Below are 17,692 nucleotides of genomic sequence, written 5' to 3'. Positions count from 1 at the left end.
TATAGTCCAGCAATTTTATTTTAAATTCACAAGCTTTCGGAGACTTCCTCCTTCCTCAGGCAAATGTTTTTCAGCAATTTTATTTTAAATTCACAAGCTTTCGGAGACTTCCTCCTTCCTCAGGCAAAACATTTGCCTGAGGAAGGAGGAAGTCTCCGAAAGCTTGTGAATTTAAAATAAAATTGCTGGACTATAACTTGGTGTTGTAAAATTGTTTACAATCTTATTACAGGTTAACTTAGCGATTACAAATTTTAATACCTACAGCCTTCTGCACCCACAACGACGACGTGCACTTATAGAGAAGTTTTAACATAGCAGAGCGTCACTGTGGGAATCGGATAGTAAGCGGGAGTTAGGAGAAGAGAGGTGACGAGGCTGCGATCAAAGAGTTCGAGGTTACTTTTGAGGGTGGAGAGAGAAGTGGCAAGGCAGAGAGGTTCAGAAAGAGCTCCCTGCAACCTTAGTAGTTTAGGCCAAGGGTTTCTAAACCATGCCCATGGGCCACCTGCAACCCCAAGTCCTGGCACACAAGCCCTCAAAGCCAGGAAAATTCATTTCCACTTGAACTTATATTTCTTGTTCGCTGGTGTATCCTATTTGAATAATATGGAGCTGGAGGTTTGAAAAGGGTTATGGCCTCTTTGATGGATAAATCCTCAATCAGTACACCAGGATCTGTACCTTGTGATGTATGCAAACTAATGGGAACGTGGATTTAAATTTGAGCCGATTTTATATTACCCGTCCCCGTCACCCCCTCCCCCTCCCCAGCTCCTGTAGCGTGAATCTCCTGCAGCCGGCAACTATATCGATGTAAACCTGTTGCGCTTTTTATACTGGTAACAAGGGAGACCCATTTTTCATTGTGCCGTCCTGGCCATCACCAGTTTGACTAGGGCTCTCCCGTGGCAACAATAACTTGCATTTATATAGTGCCTTTAACGTAGTAAAAACGTCCCAAGGCGCTTCACAGCAGCGTTATCAGACAAAATTTGACACTGAGCCACATAAAGACCAAAAGTTTGATCAAAGAAGGAAGTTTTAAGGAGCGACTTAAAGGAGGTAGAGAGGCTGAGAAGTTTAGGGAGGGAATTCCAGAGCTTAGGCTCTAGGCAGCTGCAGGCACGGTCGCCATTGGTGGGGTGATAGAAATCGGGATGCACAAGAGGCCAGAATTGGAGGAGCACAGAGATCTCGGGGTGGTGGGTAGCGGGGGGTTGTAGGGCTGGAAGAGGCTACATAGATAGGAAGGCAGTAACGTCATACGCACCTTGGGATGTTTACTACGTTAAAGGCACTATGTAAATGCGAGTTGTTGGTGTTGATGTAAATACTTTGCACGTGCACAATGGTCATACGGCCACGGTCAGTCTGTGCATGCATGTACCTTTCAGCAGCATTGCAGAGAGAAACCAGCCTTAAGTAACTTTGAGAGAGCAGCACCCTTAGGCTGCTATCCTAAGATCTAGCCTATAATGTAAATGGTACCTGGGATACAAACCAAAGTGGCCCACGAAGAAAGGAAAGGTCAGACACCTCTGGTTTCGGCAGTCAGTGAATGCAATCTATTTTTTGAACCTGGCTGAAATAAGTCCCAGCTTCTAATCTGTGTGCCTGGTGTATTGATGCAACCGGTGATGACAAGAGACGCCTGTAGATAGATTTTCTAGATCCATGTACTAAAAATAAAAACGAATATTGTAAAAACCTCTGCCAGCAGTAAATCCAGAAACAACCAGTTTGCAAGGAACCATGTGGAAACTATTATAAAGGGAAAGAATAGCTCTGAGGATAAAGACTTTACTGACTGTTATTCAGGGAAGATATGCAGTTGGCTTAAACTGTGATTGATATGGATAAACTCTTTCGGGATCATGGTCACATTTACACACGAGTTTGCTGGCATCCATTCTGTAGCATTTCTATGCCACAGCCAAACATTACCACCTACTCCAATTGTGTGGTTAACCATTTTAAATCTGTCATTTTAAATCTTTTATTTGTCAGCTATTCTCTACTTCTCTTCTCTCCTGCAGATGTTAACTCATTGCTGGAGTAGAATTCTGTGGACACTCGTCGTCCTCCAGTACCTTGCTCTCACCCACCCATTATTTGTTTGTGAGCCTTCACCGCGAGTGTCAACAGGCTGTTTCATTGTGGAAAGTCAGGCCTGATCCTGTCTTCACCCGACGTGGTGAAGCAAACAGGGTGGTGTGTTTACCTATCAAGCTATCTGACTGTGGACGAGGGCATCATGTCTGAGCATGACCCTGTCCTCACCCAACATTTGTACACGTGGTGAAGCAAGCCTGGTGGCGTATACACCTCCTGAGCTGAGTCTACATTGGCTCCCGGTTTGGTAATGCCTCGATTTTAAAATTCGCATCCTTGTTTTCAAATCCCCCCAAGGCCTCGCCCATCCCAATTTCTGTAACCTCCTCCAGCCCTACAACCCTCCGAGATCTCTGCGCTCCTCCAATTCTTGCCTCTTGAGCATCCCCGATTTTCATCGCTCCTCCATTGACGGCCGTGCCTTCAGCTGCCTTGCTCCAAACTCTGGAATTCCCTCCCTAAACCTCTCCGCCTCTCTAACTCTCTCTTCCCCCCCCCCCCCCCCCCCCCCCCTTTAAGAAGCCCCTTAAAACCTACCTCTTTAACCAAGCTTTTGGTCACCTCTCCTAATGTCTCTTTATGTGGCTTGGTGTCAAATTTTGCCCGATAACGCTCCTGTGAAGAACCTTGAGACATGTTACTACGTTACAGGTGCTATATAAATGCAAGTTGTTGTTCAGCCACAAGGGGAGATATTGAAAACAACCTTTGGTAACGATTCATTTACCAGCTGGGATCTAGTCAAAGTAGATACCTTGCTCCAACAATCCTAACTCAGCCTATTGTTGATATAAAACAGAAATTTTTACCTAAGTTTATAACCGTAGTGTACTTTAAATGTCTCTGAAATATATATACTCAACTAGTGCATAACAAGCTGTGAAATATCCTTTGTACACCTACAAGCTGACGACACCCAGCTCTACCTCACCACCACCTCTCTTGACCCCTCCACTGTCTCTCATTTGTCACATTGCTTGTCCGACATCCAGTACTGGATGAGCAAAAATTTCCTCCAACTAAATATTGGGCCGAAGCCATTATCTTTGGTCCCTGCTGCAAATTCCGTTCCCTAGCCACCGACACCATCCCCCTCCCTGGCCACTATCTGAGGCTGAACCAGACCATTCACAACTTATATGACTGTAAGATGAGCTTCCGACCCCACTTTGTTACTTCTAGATTCAACTATTCCAATGGTCTCCTAGCTGGCCTCCCATCTTCTACCTTCCGTAAACTTGAGCTCATCCAAAATTCTTCTGCCCTAACTCGCACCAAGTCCCGTTCATCCATCACTCCTGTGCTCGCCCCCCCCTCTTATCTCTGTAACTTCCTGCAGCCCTACGCTCCTCCGATTCTTGCCTCTTGCGCATCCCCGATTTTAATCGCTCCACCATTGGCAGCCATGCCTTCAGCCTTCAGCCTAAGCTCTGGAATTCCCTCCCTAAACCTCTCCGCCTCTTTACCTCGCTCTCCTCCTTTAAGACGCTCCTTAAAACCTACCTGTCCTAATATCTCCTTATGTGGCTCGGTGTCAAATTTTGTTTGATAACACTCCCGTGAAGCATCTTAGGACGTTTTATTACGTTAAAAGCGGTATATAAATGCAAGTTGTTGTTAGTGTGCAAGATAATTCTTTCAGCAGTTATCATCCAATGGTACATTCTCTGGCAAAACTTCTATTTCTAATGATGTTTGAAAGATTGTGTCAGAGCCTCAGCTGTCTCCTCTCTGACTTCCCTTAGATACACACCATCGGGGTCCTGACTCTTTTCCACTCTTGTGTTCCACCAGCTGAATCAGTACTGCATCCTTATTATAGTTATCCTATCTCGTCGCTCCACCTCCTCTTGTATCCTTTGATTCTCGCTCTTCAGTGAAAACAGCCGCAAGTACCAATTAAAAATGTTTGCACACAAAAGGGTTAAACACCCCTCCATTCAGTTTTACATCAACTGTAGCTTTAAGTGAAGTAAATCATATCCTATATGACGGGGATACTTTAACAAGAAATTTTTTTTCCCTTAAGTGAATGGCAATGCGATCATGGGAATACACAGGGAAAAGGCAAACCATTCCCCAGTTTACAGGGCTGTTCATTAGCACCATATCCACTGCCAGTCGACGGAGGAAGAACAGACTTGCAACTCATTACAGTGCAGGAACTGAGAGCCAGTCACACCCTAATGGAAAGGCTCATTACCTTAAACAAAATCAGTTATTCAAAGAGTGCACATTATCTCCTAAACTTGTGCCATTTTTTTCGTCCTTTACAGGCAGTTACTGAAGGAGATTGGAAATAAAATCTACCAATGTGTTCGCATTTTACTTTGAATGCAGCTCCCCAACTGAATCAGTGGGTAAAAGTGTAGCCTCAAAAAAATATAAAGAACCGGGTCAATGAAACAGATTTTTTAAAGGGACACTGCCTTCATGAGAAACTAATTTTGTTCGTAACCACATGCTGCATTGATGGGCCCCTCATACTTCAGAAAAACAGAACGCAGATATTTTGGCTTGGCTTCATCTCCCCCACCCAACAAAATCACTTTACTAACCACTTTTTCATAAAGATACTACCCCATTATTTTTGTCCTTTCCAATTTTCTCTCCATTGTCAACAAGGCACAGTTGAAGCACTCTTGCCTCTTGAGTCAGAAGGTTGAGGGTTGAAGCCCCACTCCAGGACTACAGCACATAATCTAGGCTGACGCTCCAGTGCAGTAGTGATGGACTGTTGAGCTTCCGATCCCATGTCCTCTCCATCAGCAAGGCCACCTACTTCCATCTCCATAATATCGCCCATCTCCGTCCATCTGCTGCTAAATCTCATCCATGCTTTTGTTACCTCCAGACTCGACTATTCCAATGTTCTCCTGGCCGGCCTCCCATAGGAACATGAGGAGGCCATTCAGCCTCTCGAGCCTGTTCTACCATTCAATTAGATAATGGCTGATCTGTATCTTAACTCCATTTACCCGCCTTGGTTCCGTAACCTTTAATACTCTTGCCTAACAAAAGTCTATCAATCTCGGTTCCGATATTTTCAATTGACCCGCAGCCTCAACAGCTTTTTGGGGAGAGTGTTCCAGATTTCCACTACTCTTTTTGTGAAGAAGTGCTTCCTGACATCACCTTGAACTACCTAGCTCTAAATTTAAGGTTATACCCCCTTGTTCTGGACTCCCCCACCAGAGGAAATAGTTTCTCTCTACCTATCCTATCAACTCCTTTAATCATCTTAAACACCTTAATTTGATCACCCCTTCATCTTCTATACTCAAGGGATTATAGGCCTAGTCTATGCAACCTGACCTTATAATTTAACCCTTTTAGCCCCGGTATAATTCTGGTGAATCTGCACTGCACCCCCTCTACGGCCAATTTATCCTTCCTAAGATGCGGTGCCCAGAACTGAACGCAGTACTCTAAATGGGATCTAAGCAGCACTTTAGATCGCTGCAACATAGCTATCATCCTTTTGTATTCCAGCCCCCTTGAGATAAAGGCCAACTTTCCATTAGCCGTTTTCATTATTTTTTGAACCTGTCCTCTAAAGTAAAGTGATTTCTGTACTTGGACCGCTCAATCTCTCTGCTCCTCCACAGTTACTAATGTCTCACCATTTAGAAAATACTCTGATCTATCTTTCTTAGGTCCAAAGTGGATGACCTCACACTTCCCCACATTGAACTTCATCTGCCACAGTTTTGCCCACTCACTTAATCTATCAATGTCCCTTTGCAACTTTCTGCTCCCAACTACAATATTTACTGTGCCAGCTAACTTAGTGTCGTCAGTAAACTTGGATATACGGCTCTCTATTCCTTAAACTAAGTCATTTATAAATATAGTGAAAAGCTGAGGCCCCAGTACATATCCCTCGGGGACACCACTAGTCACATCCTTCCAATTTGAGTACATACCCATTATCCCTACTCCCTGTCTCCTACCTTCAAATCAATTCCCTACCTATCTTCCACTCTTCATTGACTAAAACTCATCCAAACTTTGCTACCCGTATCCTAACTCACATCATGTTCCGTTCACCCATCAACCCTATGCTCACTGATCTACATTGGCTCCTGAACACCTCCATTTAAACATTCTCATCCTTGGTTTCAAATCCCTCCACGGCCTTGCCCTTCCCTATCTCTAACTTCCTCCAGCCCTACAACCCTCCGAGATCTCTGCGTTCCTCCTACTCTGACCCGTTGTCCATCCCCCCCCTTCCTTCACACCACCATTCGCAGCTGTGCCTTCAGCTGTCTAGGCCCTCAGCTCTGGAATTCTCTTCCTAAACCCCTGCCTCTCCACCTTTCTCTCCTTCCCTATCGTAATACCTCCTTCTATGGCTCGGTGTCAATTCTTGTCTGATAACGCTCCTATGAAGTGTCTTGGCACATTTTACTATGTTTAAATGCAAGTTGTTGACCCAGCAAGAGAGGCTGGCAAACTTATCTTCAAAAAGCGCTGCTCTTTAAACACAGATTGTTCAGCTGGGTCTGAAAATCAAGTCACTAAAGCTTTAATTGTTTTTAATTATAGTTCCTTTAAGTAAAGACTATGGTGGAAAATCTGCAGGTGCTCAGTTGTCATCAGCTTGTTATATCCATAGAGTATGGTGCTAATAGCATTAACACCAAGTTTTGAGTGATAGGGCTATTTGGGAGATCGTATTAATTGTGGAAATTAAGAAGTTTTGTCTCAGACAGGGATTCAGCATCAGCTTTGAGAATTGATCAGCACCTGCTAATAGATTCCCCTTTTATATATGAAACAGTGGGATGGTTGAGGTGCGTTACAAAGCCATGTGTTCCTGAGAATGGATTTAGTTGTGTTTGCTAATTGTGTAAACCCCAAGACTGACTTCTCAGTAATTTACCTTCCAACCACCTGTCATATCTCTTATCTATTTCTGTCTTTCTCGCTCTCTCACGCAACAAACACTGTCTCTCTCTCTCTCTTCCAGAGTATATAGAAGTTGCACCAAATAGTCTATCTGCTCCACAAAGTACCAATCATTCAGACTTGGATCTCTTTCCTGCCTAACCCTAACCCAAACCACCTGCCCACCATGTTAAAATTAATGAAGTATTTTTCTTAAAACCATTTCAGTCTTCCGAATTTAAGCTTTTCATTGGCTAGAACATTGCCCCTTTAAAAGTAGATTTCAGCCAAGGAAAATTAGATGTTAGGAGCAGGGAGACAGAAGAGTAGAGATAAAATAAACATTTTAAAGTTTAAAATAAACAACAAAAATGGATTAGAATAGAGATCAGGAAGAAGAGGAAAATTAAAATAAACAACTCCATGCATTTATATTGCGCTTTTAACATCATAAAACATCCCAAAGTACTTCACAGAAGTGAAAATTAAAATTAAAGAGAGAATAGAAGGGAAAAGGAAACGGATCAACACAAGTAAACTATTTATGTAATTTTTTAAGAACCTTTTGTGAAAAGTTTTGATTTTGGGTGTTAGTTGTTAATGATCCATATACAGTACTAAATCTGTCCTGATGTTTGAACAGATTTATTACTGTAGTGCTTATTTCAGGGTCACAGTCCATGAGCTGAAAGGAAAGAAAAAACACACTTGGCCAAAAGACACTAGTTTCTCTGAGCCAGCCAGGAGTCTAGCGGAGGTTTTACACTGGACAATTGCAGATGATGGCAGATGCACAGGTTTCCCTCAGCCACATTTCTTAGTGCAAACAATCCAAAGTTCAGCGAACCAATGGCATTGGGGACCCACTGTAAAGCGCTTTGGGACGTCCTGAAGTCATGGAAGGCGCCATATAAATGCAAGTTCTTTCTTTCTAAGCTAGAGTTAAACAGATAAAGAATGCAGTTGACAGATTCCTCAGTCTGGAATTATTGCTGTTGAGGTGTACTTTGAATCAAAGAATTTTACATCACAGGCCTTTAAGCTCATCGTACCAGCACCAGCTCACAAACAGCTATCCACTTAGTCCCATTCCTTCGCCCATTGAAATTTTTCTTTTTCAAATATTTATTCATTTCCATATTATAAGTTATTATGGATTCCGCTTCCATTGCTATTTCTGGTCGGGCGTTCCATCTCCTATAACCCTCCACGTAAAAAAAAAATTCTTCCAACCACTCCCTTTGCTCTTTTGGTGTTGATAGGCTTGTACGGGCCTACATGAAATGCGTTTGAGAAAGTCTCAATCAAGTTCCTATTGGGCATGGGCTGCCCCTACTTCAGCGCTAAATTGACACCGGGGTTACGAATGCCACTTTAACCTATGTGAGAAAAGCAAAAACATCACTCTGATGCAAAAGCACAGTGTTCTTCTTGTTGGGGCAGTGTAGAGGGAGAATCACTTGGCATCTAAGCATGCAGTACCTGACCTGGGAGTGCTTGATGCTGACCTAGGATGTCTGAAATCGAAAGCATTCCGTTCCCCAGCATTAACCTCAATCGCAACAAAATTAACATTAGACGTAGAGAAGATATTCCCACTTGCGGGGGAGACCAGAACTAGGGGCCTAAAATTATATGATAGTGACTAATAAATCCAATAGGAATTCAGGAGAAACTTTTCTGGTCGTAGGAAGGGAGGAGGCTCTTGTGGAGCGTAAACACTGGCATAGACCTGTTGGGCCGAATGGCCTGTTTCTGTGCTGTACATTCTATGTAATGTAACAAAATAAAATCTGAAATCAGTGCGACATTGGTGATCTCACCTGATTACTTGGAAGTGGAGGACAGACTTAGCGATCACTCTGATGAAATTGAATTAGCAGCAGTGAATGCAGTAACTGTGGTATTTCTTTTTGTTTTTGCTTACTGAACAGAAAGACCGACAAACTGTGCAGCCGAGTGGAGTTAGTGCATTGTTGAGGGTTCAAGACCCACTCCAGAGACTTGAGCACAAAATCGTAGAATTATAGAAAGGTTACAGCACAGAAGGAGGCCATTCGGCTCATCGAGTCCGCACCAGCTCTAATGCAAGAGCAATTCAGCTAGCCTCACTCCCCCACCCTATCCCCGTAGCCCTGCAAATGTTTTCCTTTCAAGTACTTATCCAGTTCCCTTTTGAAGGCCATGATTGAATCTGGCTCCACCACCCCCTCGGGCAGTGCATTCCAGATCATAACCACTCGCTGTGTAAAAAAGCTTTTCCTCCTGTCACTTTTGGTTCTTTTGCCAATCTCCTTAAGTCTATGACTTCTGGTTCTTGACCCTTCCACGAATCTAGGCTGACACTCCAGTGCAGTACTGAGGGAATGCTGCACTGTCAGAGGTGCCATCCTTCGGACGAGACATTAAGCCAAAGCCCCGTCTTTGCCCTCTCAGGTAGACATAAAAGATCCCATGGCACTATTCCGAACAGGAGCAGGGGAGTTCTTGCCAGTGTCCTGACCAATATTTACCCCTCAACCAACATCACTTTTTAAAAAAACAGATGATCTGGTGATTATCACACTGCTGTTTGTGGGATCTTGCTGTGCACAAATTGGCTGCCGCATTTTTCCTAATTTACAACAGTGACTACACTTCAAAAAGTACTTCATTGGCTGTAAATGCCTTGGGACGTCCTGGGGTTGTGAAAGGCATTATGGAATTGCATGTCTTTCTTTCTGATTGTGCAGCACTTAACACGTTAACTGTTTAGCCCATCACCTTTTCAGCCTATCTTCTTTTACCATGTTGTAGTGAATTTTGGACTCTGTTGCAGTGATTCAGGGAGAGGGAGCAGCCTATTGGACAGAGTCATAGCTGACAGGCGGAACCTTAACACCGTCACTTTGCCCGATTTCAGTGACCTCGAGACAGGTAAATATTATGTTCTGTCTTCATTAAACATTATCGTCTTATTCTGGACGGGCTACATGGGAGTGTTGCTGATTTAAGAGTTCACTCCATTAACCTATTCCATCGCCTCTGCAGTCTGTATACGGCAGACTTTCAGTTCTAAGACGCTGCAACAGGAGGCGAACAGCTGACATAGATGATCGGGGATCACAGTGAGCATGGTGTGGGCTCCCACAGTGAGCTGTAAAATAGCGTAATGCGTACATCAAATGGACTAGGCCCAGCACTACTTTAAAGTAACTTGTACACTGATTTAAATGCATTTTAAATTGGAGGGTGGGTGGGGAGGACCTACATCTGTGGCAGAATGTAATGGTGTACAAATTCAGTGTGCTGCAGTCTTGATATGTTAAGTACTGAAGATGAGAAACGGTCATTAGGCCAATATGTATTTGTTCCACTTCTTACTGGATTCATCTCCATACCGCCACACTTACTTCTCCCCCCCCCCACCTTCCTAGGAGAAGCAAAAAACACAGAGATGGCTATTTCAAGCAACTTTTGTCAAAACTTACCCTCTGACCCCTCAAGGGCGATCATGCAAACCCCAGGAGGCCCTCGCCTTTTGGTTATTGCCCCAAATTTAACCTTTCTTTTGCCGCAATCGCATTGTTTCCAAACATGCCTTCTTGAAGGACTGTGATGAGTCAGTCCTCACTGCCACTTCCAGAATGCTGTTCCACAGTTCGATCACCCCCCGAGAAGAATAAAACTTCTGCACGTCCAAACTCACTCCCTGCTTTCTCATATTTAAATGAACGACTCCTTGTTCTACCCAGCTCCATCGCCTCAACAATCTATCTATTTGTATGTTATCAGTATCCTCAGTAATGAGACCTGAATCAGATTCCCCCCTCTTAAGCCTACGCCTCTCCAGCGAATCCAAACTCGAGGCATGAAATCTATCTCCACAGCTCAATGCACCTCAATGGCAGGGGCTCATCATCATTGCCCTTCTCTGTACCTCCAGTAAAGCCACAATGTCCCCCTTAAGATTGAGGGGGAGGGGAGGAAGCCAAATGGTACACAACAGTCCAGCAGAGGTCTCACCAGAGCCTTTACATAACCCTGTTATCATGGCCCTAGTTTTATACTGAACAATCCAGGCAATATAGCCCAGGACCCTGTTCATTTTGGTTGCAGCTGCCTGACACTGCACTTGAACCTTTAGGGAACTGTCAATGGCCAATCCAAGTCTCTTTGTTTCCTGTCACCTCTAACCTGCACCCACTCATGCTATACTCTATATCCAAATTCTGTGCGCCCTTGTGCATAACTGCACACTTATCTATATTGAAGGACATTTGCCAATCCTGGGCCAACTTCCTCAATCTATCTAGATCCCATTGTAATCAAAGTCTTCCTTCTAATGTCCTGATTCTACCACAGAATTTGGAATAATCTGCTAATTTAATAACTGTGCTGTCTATACCCTGCTCCAGATTGTTAATAAATAGGCTTCTTGGCTAACATCACTAAAACCAATTATCTGGTCATTTATCTCATTGTTGTTTGTGGGACCTTGCTGTGCGCAAATATCCCTACATTGTGACTATACTTCAGAAGCATTTAATTGGCTGTAAAGTACTTTGGGACGTCCTGAGGTCATGAAAGGCGCTATATAAATGCAAATTCTTTCATTTCTTTCATGTTTGTATAATGATGTGGTAGAATGATAACTCCACTTCAAAAGTAATTCATTGGCTTGAAGCACATTGGGACATCATCAGTATGTGAAAAGTGCCATATGTTTTCTGCTGCTGTGTCTTTCCAACCTCTACTGTATATTGTCTGATTATTTGCCCTATTTGTCCTAGTACTTTTTCTGCTTAAATCTCTGATAACCCAGCTGTCAGAAGGAATCCCTGCTTTAGTCACTGCCTTCCCATTTCAACACATTCCAACGAAATCCACTGTGCTGCCAAGTTTCTGACAATATTCCTGCTGACCTCAATATCCTTTCAGGTGTCTTGATTCATTGTCTGCTAAATTGTCTTTAACTGACCTCCTCTTGTTATCTCATTCTGAGCCTGAGACCCTGTCCCCCTCAGTATCGGGGCTTGCTAACTACACTCTCTGTCTCCTCTGACAATTTTGGTCTACTTTGTGCATACACACATGCGCACACTTCACTTCCAGTCAGTTTGGGGTGGGGATAGGGGATTCATAGAGACGTTTGCCAGTCTCGGCGAGCTTACCTGTAGAGTGAAAGGAGTGAAACTTTCCAAGAGGGCACACTTTCATTTAGTTCAAGCTTGCCACCAATTAGATCAAACGAAGAGTTGAACCGACAGCATAAGTGGGCTGGATTATCCTGCTCTCCAGACCACGGAAGATGTTGCAAACATGAAGGAATAAATTAAGGAGAGAAAATAGCAGGGAAAAATGACAGAATTTGTGATGCATCAGTGATCAGGTTTTCCACAAACTGCAGCTAGCAGGACCGGAGTGAGTCCATTTTGTTTGGCAACAACAGGAGGTTGTAGATTAGATTTGAGTCAGTTCTGAGAACTGAGTGCCCATTTTATAGCCACTCAAAGCTGCTGTTAAACATAGTTTAATAACGTTACTGCTTAAGCACTTAGATTGCCATCAATTGAAACCACGCTCACCAATTTCCTTGGTAATTATTTTCCTGTGCTCTTTCCAAAAAGCATTTTGTTGTTGGTGTACACTTGCATGAACACTGGCCACCCAGGTGCCCATCATTAATACATGAGCCTTGACTGTGAATGTCTACAGGCAGTTCTGTCATGGGGTGGGGACGGAGATCAGGGTCAAGTCCAATCCTGTCCACACCAGTGCACTTTCCAGGGGAGTTGCCATCTCAGGATCGGGAGAGAGACTGCTGACTGATTTTATTTCCTCTTCCCTAACCCACGGGGCACTGAAGCTGCCCTGGCTGGGATAAGGTAACCCAGCACACACACAGCATCAAACTCTGGGATCACACTGGTCGGCATGGCTCAGCTGCTCACTACGTAAACTAGCTGAACCATCAGGGAGGCTCAGAAGGCTTAGTTGTAATCATGTCTGCTTAATGTTTTTCATTGATTGAATGGTATGTTGCATTCTGCATCGTAATCCCAGTCAGAAACTTCTGATGTCTGAATATAAATTTGCGTTTTATAAGTCATTGTACTCAGCCGGTGCTGTGTTATATTGGGCAGAAATTCCTCTGAAGCGGTCTGACTGATTATTTTTGCCCTGCTTGTGCTGGAGAGCAGTTCCATTAGCACCAGCTCCCCTCCTGTATCTCACCCAAGTGACCGTTCTTTATGTGTGGGCTTGGACAATGAACGTCCTATTCCAGTGTGGGGATTGTCCTCACGCCAAGGTAAATCCTTTCCTTGCCTGTTAACATAGAATCATACAACACAGAAGGAGGCCATTTGGCCCGTTGTGCCTGTGCTGGCTCTCTTATCTACATTTGCACTTTCTAGCAAGGACACTGGTGATCAGGTGTAGGAACTAAGCTGATTTTCTCCCCCTTGGAGGTTGTTTTTCCCCACTTCCAGGCTCATTTCCCCTCCTCCCCCCACACTAGGTTCATTTCCTCCCCCCCCCCCCGCCCCCCCCCGGCCTGGCTCATTTCCCTACCCCTCCCCCCCCACCTCAGGCTTACAGGCTTATTTTCCTCTTCAACTCAGACTGATTCTCTCCCCCCCCCCCCCCCCCCCCCCCTTCATCCCAGACCCAAGGCAGTAAGGCCAATCATAGCACCCCTACTGCTACCTAAGCTGAGGTCAGTTAACTCAGTACAGACCAGGGAACTAGCCTTAGTTTGGCTGGCTCAGCTCCCAAAACTATTCAGAGCACTAACCAACGGTGTCCTCAGTACAGTTGCTGGCGTAATGATTGATTGAATTACAAGTTTGCTAGCATTTCAGCTTTAAGATGCAGTCAATGTAAATCCCCTCGTTTTAAAACTAAGTCCAAATGCAGATCTGAGAAGGCAGGGGAATAAAGATGTCACAATGATGGTTGTAAGGGTGATTTGAGCACTAATCTCACTAATGACATTAATGAATCTGTATTGTGGACTAATTAAGGAGCCTTAGCTGTGAGAGGTCTGGTTAAGAATCATGAATGGAAACATATGTTGAGGTTAAGATTATAGTTGAACTTTTTGGAGATCAGGGTGCATATTCTATTTGTACACAGGGAAACAGTGTTCTGAAACAGAAGGATAAACAACAATTCCTAACGTACGCTGTGGGATTTTTCTCCCCATTTCAATTAACTGGTTTGACCTGCTTTCAGCTCAATTTAATTGGCCCAATCCATTTCCCCGTGTGACAGACTAGACACAGAAAGACTTGTCCTGACGTAGAGACGCCATTTACGCGACTAAATGCTTTCTTCAGTAATGAAGGAATTAATGTTTCCCCTGCAGGTATAAGCCTTTTGTTGCGGACCCATGGGGTTTCAGTGACTGTCAGAGAACATCAGAAAACTAAGCAATTTACTTGGGCAGTGCTCAAAAGGAGTGTTCGAGGGCCACCCCAGTAAACAGTGAAACGTTCAATTTGGGCAATGGTCTAGACTTACATTAGCACAGTGTCTAAGAAGGACAGATCCAAAAATGTGATGCACAAGGTACTGGTACCTGCACATCCTCAAACCGGTTGCTGGAACTGCATGGAGGCAGACATAATTACAATAGACCTGTTGAAGGATTTTGATCTAACTGCCCCAGATCTTTTAGTATATCAACATGCAAGGTACCCAGTCACATCAAGGTATAGTGATCATCCATTAGTTCTAATTCCAGCTCACATCCATTCTAAGAATGAAATGGGCTGGGAAGGACATGGTATCAATACAGTCACCAGCTAAGATAGACTCAAACATTTTGATTAGCTTTAACTGAAACCCCTAGTCCACTGGTATGCTCAAATCAAATTTATGAAGAGCCACACCCAAACCATTTCTCAGATGCTGACTTGTGTATCAGTCATTTTCAGTTTTATTTTTGTTTCAGATTTTCAGCATTTACCTCTGTTTTTAAAAACCTCTCCAGTAATTTATATCCCAGCATCAAAAAGATATGTTTTTAAAGTACTTCACTAAATAAACAAGATATTTGTAATGTGAGCTCAGCCTCATTGGGGGAAGATTTCGTCGGGGTGTTCGTAAAGAACAGGTTAATAATTCTGCTGCACACAAGTCACAGAGAGAACATCTTTCCCCATTCTTATCAAATGGCAGTTCATTTCACTTCAAACCCAAAAGTGATCTAGAAAGAAGAAAAAAAGGACTTTTGTTTATAGCATCTTTCGCGACCTCAGGACGTCCCAAAGTGCTTTACAGCCAATGAAGTATTTTGAAGTGTAGTCACTGTTGTAATGTAGGGAAACTACTTTCTATTCAGTCACATTGTTTGAGAATTCATTGTGTCTAGTTATGTCTTGTCCTTCTTAACTAAGGTGAACCCAGGCACTCCCTCGCACCTAAAAGGCCCGTTGACAGTCAGTTGCCCTTTCAACGTGTTAAAATGCCTCTCCACTTCTGCTCAAACCCAGGTACTGAACTTCAACGCAAAAATAAGGCAGCAAATCAGCTACCGATGACCTCCTTCAGATCAACCCACCTACCTGTGGTTTCCCTGGAACACTACAGGTGATTCTCCATTATTCTAGAAAGCGCACCTTGAAGGTGGGGACCGATGTCCCAGTCAAAAATGCCACCGTACAACCACAAACATATAAAGTGCAGGCGGCCATGAAGTTTGATTGACGTCTTCACTCATTAGACTAACAAGACTTTGTCACTCCTGAGCTACACAATCAGCGTCACTTTGTTGGAGATATTTATTGCAGCTCCCTGACGCATCCTCTCAGTCTATCTATCTGTTTGAAAAGCAGGACTGTTCCAAGAAATGGATTTGAGCTCAATTTCATTATTGCACAAGGACTGCATAAATTTGTCCTGTTTATTAATTCCCAAGTTTGACATAAACAGTAGTGACAGAGAAAAACCTAGAAAAATGAATAACTCTTCATATTCTTCCCAGAAGACGTGACTGGCATATGTGTGCTGTCACACTGATTTAAAACAGCATACAAGTATTGAGTGGAGTTAGTTGACACAAAGATACCCGAGTGTCCTTGGGACAGTTGTAGAAGTGACTGAGAATGATTTGTTGTGCCTGAAGTGAAAGGCTGTAGCCTGAGGGAACAATGCTTTTTACCCAATTATAGCAGATAGCCTGCATTTATATGCAGAACTGGAAGCTGTTTTGACCGTGTGTGAGGGAGGCGTATGCTATGTGACGTGAGTGGACAGCAATCTCTCATTGGATTTCTGTTTGTTGTTACCCATTATGGGATGAGATTGCACGATGCCAGCACCTCATTAGGGAGCCACTGAGTGTAGTAACTTGAGCCAGGCAGGTCATGTTGGCGCCCACCGTGGACATTATCTGCACTAGAAATTTTTGGTGGCAAGAAGAGACAACCTTTCTCCCCTTGTGTTTACTCTGCTCATGAAGGTGCCCATATCTCAGCAGTTACTTTGCCTAAGTGGCTATTCTTCATTTGTGAGTACATGTAGTGTCAGCAGGATATATAACCATAGGGGCATTCACGTCGATCCCTGATCTTATTCTCACTCAACACACATGCCCTGACACATTCCAGCACTAGATAGTGACGAGGAGCAGGGGCCCTGGTTGAGATGTTCCCCCTTCCTTGCTCGGCGATGCTGAGACCAGTTGTAGCACTACTACTACTGCCTTGGCTGAAATCAGCAAACTCAGCACAAAGCAGGGATCAAAGCTGATACTTAGAATCATACAGCACAGAATGTGGCCATTCAGTCCATTGTGTCTGTGCCGGCTCTTTGAAAGAGCTATCCAATTAGTCCCACTCCCCTGGTCCCCTCATCCCTGCAAATTTCTCTTTTTCAAGTATATATCTAATTACCTTTTGAAAGTTACTATTGAATCTGCTGCCACCGTCCCTTCAGGCAGTGCATTCCAGATCATAACAACTCGCTGCATAAAAAAGTTTCTTTTCATGTCCCCTCTGCTTATTTTGCCAATGACCTTAAATCTGTGTCCTCTAATTAATGACCCTCCTGCCAGTGGAAACAGGTTTTGATAGAGTAAATAAGGAGAAACTATCATAATTACCTATAGGATAATACTTGAGAAGGTGGCATGTAGGAGCCATTCCATGATGCAGTACAACATGAGCTCAGATCTGCATTTCCCTCTGCGGTGAGTTGACACCTCTCTGGCATCATCACGGAGCAGCGCACACTGCAGTCCTGCCATATGCCTGTGGACAGGGAGGTGACCAACAGGTCATCGCCTCCAGCGGCCTCGGGACTTCCTAGTTGCCAATTGAAGAACACCACAGCCCCCCGCCCCCGCCCCCGCAAACCACGGAAAATGCACGTACACTGAGAGCTCTGGAGGAAAAGGGGGGAAATAGTAAGGGGTAACTTCAAGAAAAGTGAAATTGAGAGTTTATACTTATCAGGAAAGGCTGAACAAGTTGGGGCTCTTTTTTCTAGAAAAGGGAATGTTGAGGGGTTACCTGAGAGGCCTTAAGATCATGAAAGGGTTTGATAGGGTAAACGTAGAGAAAATGTTTCCACTTATGGAGGAGTCCAAAACTAGGGGTCATAAATATAAGGTAGTTACTAATAAATCCAATAGGCAATTCAGGTGAAACTTCTTTACCCAGAGAGTGGTAAGAATGTGGAACTCGCTACCACAAGGAGT

The 17,692-nt window shown here is 43.9% G+C and overlaps 1 protein-coding gene across 1 annotated transcript in view; it reads left to right on the top strand.

The window, feature by feature from the left end:
• The window catches only part of ttc7b (tetratricopeptide repeat domain 7B), a 336,403-nt gene that overhangs the window by 197,750 nt on the left and 120,961 nt on the right, over positions 1 to 17,692 (top strand). The window contains exon 17 of the mRNA XM_067992068.1: positions 9,824 to 9,921. Coding sequence (XP_067848169.1) covers positions 9,824 to 9,921 — 98 coding nt within the window. The remainder of the gene's footprint in view (positions 1 to 9,823; positions 9,922 to 17,692) is intronic.

The sequence above is a fragment of the Heptranchias perlo genome, chromosome 10 (genome assembly GCF_035084215.1).
Source record: "Heptranchias perlo isolate sHepPer1 chromosome 10, sHepPer1.hap1, whole genome shotgun sequence".
NCBI classification, from domain to species: Eukaryota; Metazoa; Chordata; class Chondrichthyes; order Hexanchiformes; family Hexanchidae; genus Heptranchias; species Heptranchias perlo.
Note: the sequence above shows the minus strand (reverse complement) of the source record. Positions and strands in the feature narration are given on the sequence as shown.